Raw genomic sequence first — 11,155 nt, 5'->3', positions numbered from 1 at the left:
TACGCAGTGTTCGACTAGCTGTATCGTTCGGTTTTCAACTGCACTCCTTCTGGCTTTACTTGCTTGACCGTGAGAAACCGAAAAGTCGCGGCTAATTTTTAGTTGAAGGAGCAGTCGCATTTTTACAATTACATCAGCGTCTTTAAACAGGAACAAGTGTTGTTAGTGCCAAATGAGGCATTAGAAAGTACAAACCTTTCAAGTGCGCGAACAAAATGGGCGAGAATTTTCTCCACAGTTGTTTTTATTAATTTGAGAGTATTTACGAACTAAAGTGATTAGCATTCCTTGGTACTTAGCTGTGTCAAGCATATCAACAACAGGAAAGGTGTTTATTGAAAGGTGGTTTGTATAGGCGACACTGTATTTATGATATTCCGAGTTTTTTTTATGCTCTTGTAGGTCTCATGCTCCTCATGCGGCAACCTTTGATCTCGAAGGGACAAAACAAATTTTACGGCCTAAAGTAGTGGCACGTTTTGCCCAACCTAATCAAGACTTCGAACTCTCAATTTTTTTATTTAAGTTATCGGCGTCACGTCGCAACAGTACACATGGGCGTGTGTAGTTGGTCAGGCGTTGCCTGAGCTGGATTGAAGTACTTCTTGTGTTGGTGGCGATATTAACACATGTGGCAGCCCTTACGTTGTGGCGCTGCCTCAGTCAATAGGTTGTATTTACTGAGTAGTTTAGCTGCTAATTTCTTCGCTTGGCAACAACGGAAACATCCACAGACATGGCCGAAGCACCGCGGACATGGCGCAGCTTGTGCCCTGCGCCCGTTCACCACAGAAACAAAAACACCGGCGTGCGTCCTCTGCCACATTTCAGCACAATTTTCAACGGTGGTATCAACAGAGATGTTATCGATCGCACTGACATTGGAGTACAGGCATTCCTTTGCGTTCGGTTGGGTAGAGTTTGGAACGTCTAACATACATCGTTTAATTCACACGGACAAGTACCGCCATCCCGCGGGGCCAAACGTAACCATTAACGGCGCACCATGGCGTCCGAGATCACCCGCGCGCGTTTTCCTCCGGCGGTTCCAATCGCCCCGCACCCCAATCAAATTTCGTCAGCGTGCGGGCTCGACAAGGCTCTACGAAGCAGCAGTGCGCACCTATGCAACAAATGCATCGTTCAGCACGTTGTTCCGCTGTTTATGCGGTATTCTGCGGCATATCAACGCTGGAGTTTCTGTGGTCCTGTCAGGATTGTATTTGCGAGCTCATCTCCCGCATTGCTGCTGAGCACGAGGTCGCGGGTTCAATTCCCGGCCGCGGCGGCCGCTTTTCTGATGCAGGCGAAAAGCAAAAACGCCCGTGTGTATGAGATTTCGGCGCACGTTAAAGGTCCCCGGGTGGTCAAAATTAATCCGGAGCCTTCCACTACGGCGCGCCTCATCGCCAGCGTTGCGTCGGCGCGTTAAACCCTACAATCAAAATCAATCATCATCATCTGCCGCATTTATGCTCAGCTCCTGCCGGTGATTCTGGCGCAGAACACTTGTATTAATTGTGTCCTTCAATGAAAAAGGCGAAAACGACACCTTCCTGCCACAGGCCACCTCCAACCTTGCATATCGCCCATCGACCCTTCCCACCGCCCCCCCCCCTCCCCCCATCCAGATATTCACTGGTGCATAAAACGACCACACCACCGCGCTCTTGCCCGCTCCCGCGAAGCGGACGCCAAAGTAGAAATTCATTTTATGCCATGAGGCATACAATCGCATTTAGAAAAAGAGCGCTGCCTATCGTTGTTGGCTGGATATTGAGGGAACACACAGCCGGCGGCTACCCCACGTACTGCACATTGGTGCAGTACGTGGGATACGAATAATGGAATCTGCACGTACTTTTTTCGAACATGTACCCTACTCTAAAAGAGCATTCTGGTAGAATGGGACTCATAGGTCGAGAAACTCACTCATGAGTGCCCTCACACACCCCCCACTCACCAGTCACGAGTGAGTGGTGAGTGAGCCTCATCGACGTTTTGGCCTGGTGCGTGCGAGTGCGAGCGCCACTCACGGTGAACCCAGTTCACCACTCGCAAGTCGGACTTCCACTCGCGCCGAGCCATGCTCAGCACTCGCTAGTGCCAGCGCCACTCGCGGCGAGTGGAACTCACCACTCGTGAGTGCGAGTTCCACTCGCGGTGAGCCCTACTCACAACTCACGAGTGAAAGTTTCACTCGCGATGAGCCCCGCTCACCAGTCGCGAGATCGAATTCCACTCGCGGTGAGTCCCACCCACCACTCGCGAGGGCAAGTTCCACTCGCGGCGAGCTCCGCTCACCACTCATGAGTGGCGAGTGGACGCGCGCTTCTTGCGCGCTGTGCACGGCTTACCGCGGTGAGCATCACTCGCTGTCGGCATTCGTCCTAGAACCGCTTGCTGTGGTAACTGTTGCTAGCGATATCCACTGGTACGCACAGCCACTAGTTAATAGAACGACTGCTTGTAGCTTCTGAAATATCTGGCTACTCTCCTTTATAATTAAGGCACCGTCGAACCAACTCTCCAGTGACCTCTTGATTGAGGATTATGATTTGGATGGACGTCTGACACCATAATGGGCTGATACTCTCACTGCAATGACTCATCGAGGGGCCGTTGCGCGCAATCTCGCAGAATGATGGTTCTGGCTCGCACCGGTTTGTGTTGGAATTAGTGTCGGCAACGTCGTCGCAATAAAGCGATTGCACTTCCCTATCGCTGAGCGCAGCGATGGAGGCAATTAGAGAGTTTTAGCTAAGCGGGTTTACGTTCAGCGGAGAGGAGCGGACGAGCGGAAAGCGAGCGGAACGCAGCGCGGGAAAAAGAGTTTGAGCTGGGCGATCGGCTGCCGGCCAGAGCGGAGCGCTGTACATTGCGCCATCTGTCTGTTGAGATGTGAATTACCGTGATAGGAAAAAAAACCTAGATTTATTTATTATGCTGAAACGCCTAAATAAAAACGAACGTCATGTCTCAGTACATATAATTTTACTTTAACGGTGATTTGTATCTTTTAGCGAAGTCGTTAAACTGAGGAAAGTACGTCACCAACGGCAACTGAAGCCGAAGCTCCAAGCCAGCAGTTTGTTGCCGCGCTTTTTAACAGACAGTGTGTGGCTTGCCGCTGCAAATTGCCGCTGATAACTGCTTTGAACAATGCCCAAGAGCATACTGCAGGACCCCCTGCTCCTGACTCGGTTGAAATGGTCCGAAATAGTCGACGTCTTGTGTTTAGAGGTTCTCGGCGAGACACGGCGTGACCCACTCTCCATGCGAGGTCTTTTGAACATTGATGCGATCGACAGTGGCGTGTTCATAACGTACTTTCGGTTTAAAAGGACGATGTACCCAGGCTACAGAGAGCCTTGTGCATACCTGACAAGGTAACAACTCCGCAGAGGGTGTCAGTTCCCGGCGACGAGGCCCTTTGCATCACGCTAAGAAGACTAGCCTACCCAAACCGGCTGCGCGATCTGGAACACCTTTTCGCCCGACACAGCTCGACCATATCGTCATTGACGAACGAAGTGCTCAGACACATCGAGGACAACTTCTTCCACCTTCTGGACGACGTTAATAACCACACGTGGCTGAACCTCGACACCCTAGAAAAGTTCTCACAGGCAAGCGAGGATAATTAGAGTTGTACGTTTGCAATTACAACTTTCTGACATATTCGTTCGTTATTTTTTCAGGCCGTTCACGCGAAAGGTGCCCCGCTGACAAATTGCTGGGCCTTCATCGATGGCACGGCGCGGCCAATTTGTCGACCAACAAGGAACCAGAAAGTGCACTTCAGCGGCCACAAGAGAGTCCACGCCCTGAAGTACCAAGCTATAATGTGCCCAAATGGCTTAATCTGCCAGTTGGACGGATCATACCCCGGCAGCAAACACGATTCAGGCGAGTAAATGACAAGCACAGCTGGTGGATCAAACCGCTGCTGAACGTCACTCGCCTCCTCCTTCCCTGCTAGGAACGGGCGCAGCTCCAGCTAATCGTAATTTATTCTTTCAGGTAACTTTGGAAACAGCGCCGCATATACGAAGCTACAAAACCTCGTTCAAGGTCACGACTAATGCATCTACGGGGACCCTGCCTACCCGTTGCGGCCCCTTCTGCTCAAGCCCTATGGCGGAGCTCTCCTGACTCCTGAACAATGTGCTTTCAACAAAGCCATGAGTAGTGTGAGGCAGGCTGTGGAGTGGGGTTTTGGAAAAATTGTGGGACTGTTTGCCTTCGTAGACTCAAAAAAAACCAGAAGCTCTACCGGCAGAATCTGCCGCGCATTTATAAGGCCAGCGCACTACTCGCAAACTGTCATACCTGCTTGTACGATTCCCAGGTATCGCCGTACTTCGGCCTTGAACCACCACAGCTTGAAGTTTACCTTGCCCGCAAATAGTGTTGTACAACCACACACAGTTCTCGAAACTAAGTTTGTTGGCGAGCCATGATTTAGAATGATCGTGTGGCTGTCATTTGCTGTATTAAATGTACGCTACTTGTTATCACACTCTAGTGAATGAAATCTGCCGAGCGAAAAGTGCAAAAAACTGACATTTCTGTTTTTCTTCGTATGGAGAAATTGTGATTTCGTTTTGTCACACGCGTTTCCACTATACTGTGTTAAATGCCACAACATTACTGACAGTGTCATCTAATTTCCCATGCATGTAAGTCCCCTCTGTACAGTGCGAAATGTGTGTACAGTGTCGACGTATCCCTACACTTGGGCCTTGAACCACCAGTTCTCGATGTTCGCTTTGCCCCACGGTAATGTTCCATGACAAGCAGCTTCGACAACAAAGACTTTATTGAAGAATTGCATACCGTATGGTGTTGTCAGGTTTCCACTTGACGCTGGATCCTTTCGCACTACAAAAAAAAATACAGATGACAGATGCAATGAAGACGACAATTTATCAAAGAATTAAGATTCTCTTACATGAGGACTTCTAGGTACAACACGACAGTATCTCATTTTCAATGAAATTACCCGTATTGTTCCGGCAAGACATACACTTCCATACATTTGAAAAGCAGTTTTCAAAACTGTTAACCAGCCGAACGTGTTTTTGCTGGAACTACCCGTTTTAGACCCATCGGCGCAAGAAAAATGCTGGTGCGCAGTGATGTCTTGCCGTTACCTCCTAATAAATAAATAATCTACAACCTTAGGCGTCCTCGAGGCTGAACCATTGCATTTTAAATAAAGTTGTATTTTAGTTTACGTGTAGGAAATGTGATCCCACTGGAGATGTTTCTCTACTTACGTATTGTGGTGGTGTTGTATTATGTGTTGTGGTGCTGCGCCAATTTGGTGGTTTGTTCATCAAGCATTTTTTTTATCTCGTCGAGTAGGCTCTCCCGTTCTCCTCTCCAGCGTTCAACTTCGAAGCGGTGCTTCTCTACGTCCAGGGCCAATCTCCGCTCGTCCAGTGCCAGACGACGCTCCTCGTTGCGAACTTTCATTTTTTCGATTTCTAGCTCCCTGGAGCACAAATCTAGTTCGTTTTTTTTTCTCTTTGGGCTAGCAGCTGCAGCCCGAGACTTTGCAAGCCTCTTATTCCTGTGAAGGCAAAAAAATTCCGGCATTTAGTTATTGCGAGTTTATGCACTGTACCGGACGTTGTTGCGTAATTGTGTAACAACAAGCAAAGAACACGATCTCCTAAGTTTTAGATGCTTGCTGTGAATTCTGTCAAAGCTTGCTGTGAAATCTGTTGAAGTTTTATGTCTGAAAGATGCATTAGGGAGGTGGTGACGGAACAGAAACCAGCGAAAAGGACGCAAAATACGAGGAAAGACGAGAGAACACAACGCTGGCTCTCGTCTCTCCTCGTGGTTTGCGTCCTTTTCGCTGGTTTCCGTTCCCTCGACATGTACCAACTGGCTCGGCAAGTTGCACTTCTACAGGGAGCTGGTGGTTTTGGCGAAATGTGTGCCTACTTAACATTTGCCTTGTTCATTGCCCTTCTTGCTGTGGAGATTTTTTCAGTGCACATGTAAGGGAACTGAATGCATGTGATTCAGAAAAATTTAGAAACAGTCACAAAACAGCACCACAGTTTGTATAACTGTGAGCACACTGAAGGCCGACTTGTCTACACTAAAGGACAGAAATACATAAACTGTGACTGATTACTGCATTTACTTTCTCAGGGGTGACTTGGTGGGCTAGTTAGTGTAGCATCTTGAAAGATGCTTGCAACCCTCGTTGCTCCATATAGCCTACTTCTTTTCTTCGAGAACATAAGACTGTTGTTTGGGACTACTTAGCTTCGTACAGTAAAAAGTGTGCTTTTGCTCCGCTATGCAGAGTGCGCAGTGGTTTCCAGTGCAAACGATAAGCATACACGGGAAGGTTCCCTTGGCCTTCACAGTGGATGTTTTAGAGTCTGAATAAAAGATCAGTTGCAGTTCACCGCTTTCTGTTGCCTTTTCTTGCTTGAGTGTCCTCGTCTACATGCACTGTTAACCCTTTTAAGATGCATTCACTGGCGTCTTCTTATGATGCTCTCCTGCATATCGTTCTGCTATGTAGAAGTAGTGTATAAACCTTTCTCCACACTTCCCTTTACTCGTGCCTGGGAGGGCGTGCTGCACACTTGCAGGTTGGCGCCGCTGTAGCTCAGTTGAGGGAGGCCGCTGCTGCTGTGTTGGTTCTGGTGAGGCGCGCTGTTCCTGCGGCTCGTTCTCTTGCCCCGGTTCAGCACCAGGGCTATCAGCAGATGGCAGGTATACGCTCTGCAACAGATCAGCAGCAGAACCTGCTTTCAATTAATAGGAGAAAAGAGAAGACAGCACAACAGTAGGCGTCATCAACTAACCGAGCGCGCCGTCGCCTGTGCCGTCGTCTGAGAGCGTCACCCCCGGCAGCTCGTCCGTGTTTACCAGGGGCTCCGCTCCCAACCTCCGCCTTCGCGCCGCGCAGGCGGCACCACTGGGAGCAATCCTGGGCTCGTACTTCACACTTTCGCAAAAATCCCACAAGCCCTGAAGGATCTCCTCCTTTTCAGAGTACTGCTCCTCTGTACCCGACCTGAATAGGCAAAGGGACGATCGTCAGATAAACATGCGCGCCAGCTAACAGCGATAAAACAGCGCCAGAAAAACGAGACGAGAAAGCGGAACACAAGACTGTCGCTGGGGGTTGGCCTGAACCCATACAAAAATATTGTATGGTCGGCTATAGAAAATCCTTTTTATGGTCGGCTTTAGCTATTTGGCCCAAAATTCTTTAGACATTTATATGGGTGTCTTTAGCGAATCGTATCGACATTCCTATGGGTGTCTTTAGGTTCTTCTATAGCCGGTTCTATGGTTGTCTTTGGCGATTCGTATCGCCATTCCTATGGGTGTCTTTAGGTTCTTCTTTAGCCGGTTCTGTGGTTGTCTTTAGATATTCGTATCGACATTCCTATGGGTGTTTTTAGCTTCTTCTATAGCCGGTTCTATGGTTGTCTTTAGCTATTCGTATCGACATTTCTATGGGTGTCTTTAGCTTCTTCTATAGCCGGTTCTATGGCTTTCTTTAGGTCTTCTTTCAATATCGCTATGGCTATAGAAGAAGCTAAAGACACCCACAGAAATATCCATAGAAATGGCTAAAGACAGCCATAGAAATGTCTAAAGATAATTGGGCCAAATAGCTAAAGACAACCATAAGAAGGATTTTCAAAGCCGACCATACGATATTTTTGCATGGGCTGCAGCCAGAAGAGAATCGCCACTACTTGAAACACAGCGACAGCAGCAGCCTCTGGGAAATTATTAACACCCTGCCATGCTGGCATATAGACTTGCGGATCTCTAGAACTTCTCCTGTGGCACTTAGGTTGTGTAGCTATCTGCATTCTGTAATATATGCTCCATGAACACTTCAGCGATATAGGGGGAGTGCATGGTTGCGACTGCAAACACGTCGCCAGTTTTCATTCACAAAAGGCTTAAACAAAGGCAAACAAGAAAATCAAAACCAAGGGGTTTATTCATCCCATTCATTACATAAAGGGCTACTATCTACGCTACTTCGCCGCCAGTAAACTGTTGTTCACATACGCCGATCCAAACACACAGCACACGCATTCCAACACTCTGGCTCACGCTTACGTCATTTGCTCGACAGCCACACTACGCGGCACATTTTCTACGAACGCCCACCGAGACACAATACCTGCAGGTGCTGGGTAGTCCACAGAAAATAGAACACTCAGAAGTCGTTCATTTCACTCAGTACTCAATGCACGAAGTTGCAAGTATGGTGGCTAAAATGGAAATGCACTCTTAATTAAACAATGAAGACGGTCGCACATAATGCAATAATAAAAAACGTTTTCCAAGCCCGTTCAATTAGTTCCTTGTACGTTTTCTCAGTTCGCGAAAAAATAATTATATTTGTTTCATCACCGCGGCGAAATCTTCACTTCTGTGTACATTGCAATGCCCATGTGGTGCAGGGTAGCTTGGAAACGTATTCTTGAACAACAAAAAAAGTCCTGCATTTCTCGCACAACACAGCCTCTTCAGTTCGCAAGATCACTCACCCTGGTGTTTTGCGTACGATGAAATTCATGTTGCGGTATCGCAGGTATCCATTTTCCCATGACTTCGGGTTGATGTTGAATTAATCGCAACACTCTCACCGTAAACACCGAAATTTCCGACAGCGAAAAGCGGCACATTTGCTTGGCGTCACACCATCAACACGAACACATTGCAGTCGAGTCGTAAATTTCCAACATTTGGCAACACGTGCCAAGCCCGCGCACATGAGCAAGCAGACGAAATGTGGCTGACTGAGTACATCCTGGTATAAGCAGGTCCGTCGCGCTAGCAAATAGTGCGGAGATACGTGCCCATCTTTCGACCTTTTTCTAACTTGTTTTCTGGTAATGACTTTATTTGGCAAATACAACATCGCTTAACGTTTTGTTTTCTTCATCCGAAAAAACTATATCTGTTATCAGTACTCAAGGAAAATTTTCTGCCACTATTATTGCTGCGCGCACGAATACTAACACAGCACGGAACGCCTGACCCTCTTTTCCACGAAAACTTCCCTTCGCACGACCGGGCTACAGCGTCGACGCGCGGGGCCCTCACGCCGCACCTCCCTGGCCGATCGTGGTCCCCTCTGCCTTTTCAATGCTTCCCAGAACTTCCTTTCCCTGCCTCCTTCGGTCCAGCTTGGGTCGCTCTCCCCCTTTCTCAATGACTAATTTCAAAGCGAGCTCCGCGGGAGAAGGAATGCGGTTGTTCGCAGATGCCGCCATATTTCTGGCTGCGCCCGCAGGAACGGGGGCCGCGAAAGTTCTTTCCAATTTGCTTCGACGCTGAGAAGGCCGTTTTCAGAGAAGCCCGCTTTTTCACTTGACCGCGGCAGCGAAGGGCCGCAGAGGAAGAATTCTCCGAACTTATACGTCTTTCGGTCTCCGTTCATTCGCAAGCTTTGCCGACGCACAGTATCCAAAGTTGCAACCTGAATTTGAGCGTTAATCTGTCTGTAGCTGCCTTTAATCGTACTTTTCCCGCATTGTTGGTATATTAGGTACCTAACGTTATTGAACAAAAACTTTCATATAACTGGCCGATGAACCTCATCATCGTTATTCAGTATGTGTTGTAGATGTAGCTAGGTAAATCATGAGTGTATAAATTACGCGGCATAAGTCATATTGGAACCAGCGGAATGGAATTTATTGGTGTGCTCGAATTATACCTTTATAGGCTAACACTTTTTTATTACCGGCTGTAGACTTAGAGGTTTATGTCACTATGTAGTTAGCTAAGGAAGCTTTTATGGATGCAAGCCACTAAATTCTGCGCCAAACGCTTTCCTAATTCCGGCTAAATGTTGCTTAATTGTTCCATGTCTAAAGGTTTACAGTTATATATTGCGCTGTAGCCAGCCGCAGAAACTTTTATGGGTGCCTCTCTTTAGCTTTAGGGCAGATTCTCTCTAATAGCTGGCAGAAGACAGCTGAATGGTTCCGATTATGTAGACTTAGAGCTAGACAACGGCCTATATCCAGCCAAGTGAGCTTTTATGGCTTCCTCTCTTTAGCTTTAGGACGAATTCTTTTCAATAGCTGGCAAAAGATAGCTCGATGGTTTTGAGTCTGTAGAGTTAGAGCTAAAAAACGGCCTATAGCCAGCCAAATGAGCTTTTATGGCTTTCTCTCTTTAGCTGTGGGACGAATCCTTTGCAATAGCTGGCAAAGACAGCTCAATGGTTTTGGGTCTTTAGAGGTAGAGCTAAAAAACGGCCTATAGCCAGCCAAATGAGCTTTTATGGCTTTCTCTCTTTAGCTTTAGCACGAAGTTTTTTCAATAGCTAGTAAAAGACAGTTGAATGGTTTCAAGTCTGTAGGCTTAAAGCTAAACAATGGTCTATAGCCAGCCAAAAGAGCTTTGTCGCGGCTGGCCTATAGAACTAAAGCCATAGATTTTTCTTTAGCTGGCTACAGCAGCCTGAATAGCTGTGACTCTATAGACTAAACACACTAGGATGTTCTATAGTCATCCAAAGAGAATTGTATGTTTTACATTCTTTAGTGCAGGATGCATAAAAACTTCAATAGCTGGCTATAGCCTAATTTATGCACTTTTATGGGTGACCATAGGGACCCATAGGCGGCCATAGCTCACCATACATTTTTTATAGACGCCCATAAGGCATTTTTGTATGGGTGAAAGCATTACGTGCAGAATGAACAAATATACTCACTTTTTAAGGTTCTTGGCGTCCTGCCGCTTCCAGTATCCCAGCAAAATGTCTACACGATCTTTTATTCCTCTTAGGGTGAGCTCCCGGCCCACCGCCCGATTCGCCGCAGCGAGAACATGCACCCACTTAATGTCATCGCCAAACGGCTTCGCCGCGGCCACCTCCCGAAGAAGACAGAGGTCCTCGTGTGCACTGAAGCACCTCCGGGGCTTTTTAGCTGGTTGCATTCCTGTTTCAGAAGCGTTCGCGCGGGATATTGACGCGACCACGGCCGGCGACGCGACACAGCGAGCGTTGGAGGATGCCATTTTGGATAACTACGCTCGCTCGCCCGGCCGCCGCTGCGCGCGCGCTGGGATGACGAAACGAGCGGGCGAGCGCGCAGCGCCGTAAATCCGCTCGCCGCCTCAGCGTACT

General features: G+C 48.0%; 1 protein-coding gene across 1 annotated transcript; it reads right to left on the bottom strand.

The window, feature by feature from the left end:
- Window positions 1–6,433: 6,433 nt before the first annotated feature.
- LOC144149292 (uncharacterized) lies at window positions 6,434–11,155 on the bottom strand. The gene is made up of 3 exons (XM_077680858.1): window positions 10,739–11,155; window positions 6,840–7,051; window positions 6,434–6,779 (listed from the first exon to the last, which is right to left on the bottom strand). Exons 1-3 carry the CDS (start codon window positions 11,044–11,046, stop codon window positions 6,493–6,495), a joined length of 807 nt encoding a protein of 268 aa, XP_077536984.1. The 5' UTR covers window positions 11,047–11,155; the 3' UTR covers window positions 6,434–6,492.

The sequence above is a fragment of the Haemaphysalis longicornis genome, unplaced genomic scaffold (assembly GCF_048455015.1).
Source record: "Haemaphysalis longicornis isolate Haplotype H1 unplaced genomic scaffold, Haemaphysalis longicornis Haplotype H1 scaffold_8, whole genome shotgun sequence".
Taxonomy (NCBI): Eukaryota; Metazoa; Arthropoda; class Arachnida; order Ixodida; family Ixodidae; genus Haemaphysalis; species Haemaphysalis longicornis.
The sequence above is the reverse complement of the archived record's forward strand: the minus strand, read 5'-3'. Positions and strand labels throughout refer to the sequence as shown.

Excerpts from the sequence above, each read along its gene's own strand:
- LOC144149292 (XM_077680858.1), bottom strand. The coding sequence starts at position 11,046 with ATGGCATCCTCCAACGCTCGCTGTGTCGCGTCGCCGGCCGTGGTCGCG. Across the intron at positions 7,052-10,738 it reads GACGCCAAGAACCTTAAAAA|GTCGGGTACAGAGGAGCAGT; the intron begins GTGAGTATATTT and ends TTGCCTATTCAG. Across the intron at positions 6,780-6,839 it reads CACAGGCGACGGCGCGCTCG|GTTCTGCTGCTGATCTGTTG; the intron begins GTTAGTTGATGA and ends AATTGAAAGCAG.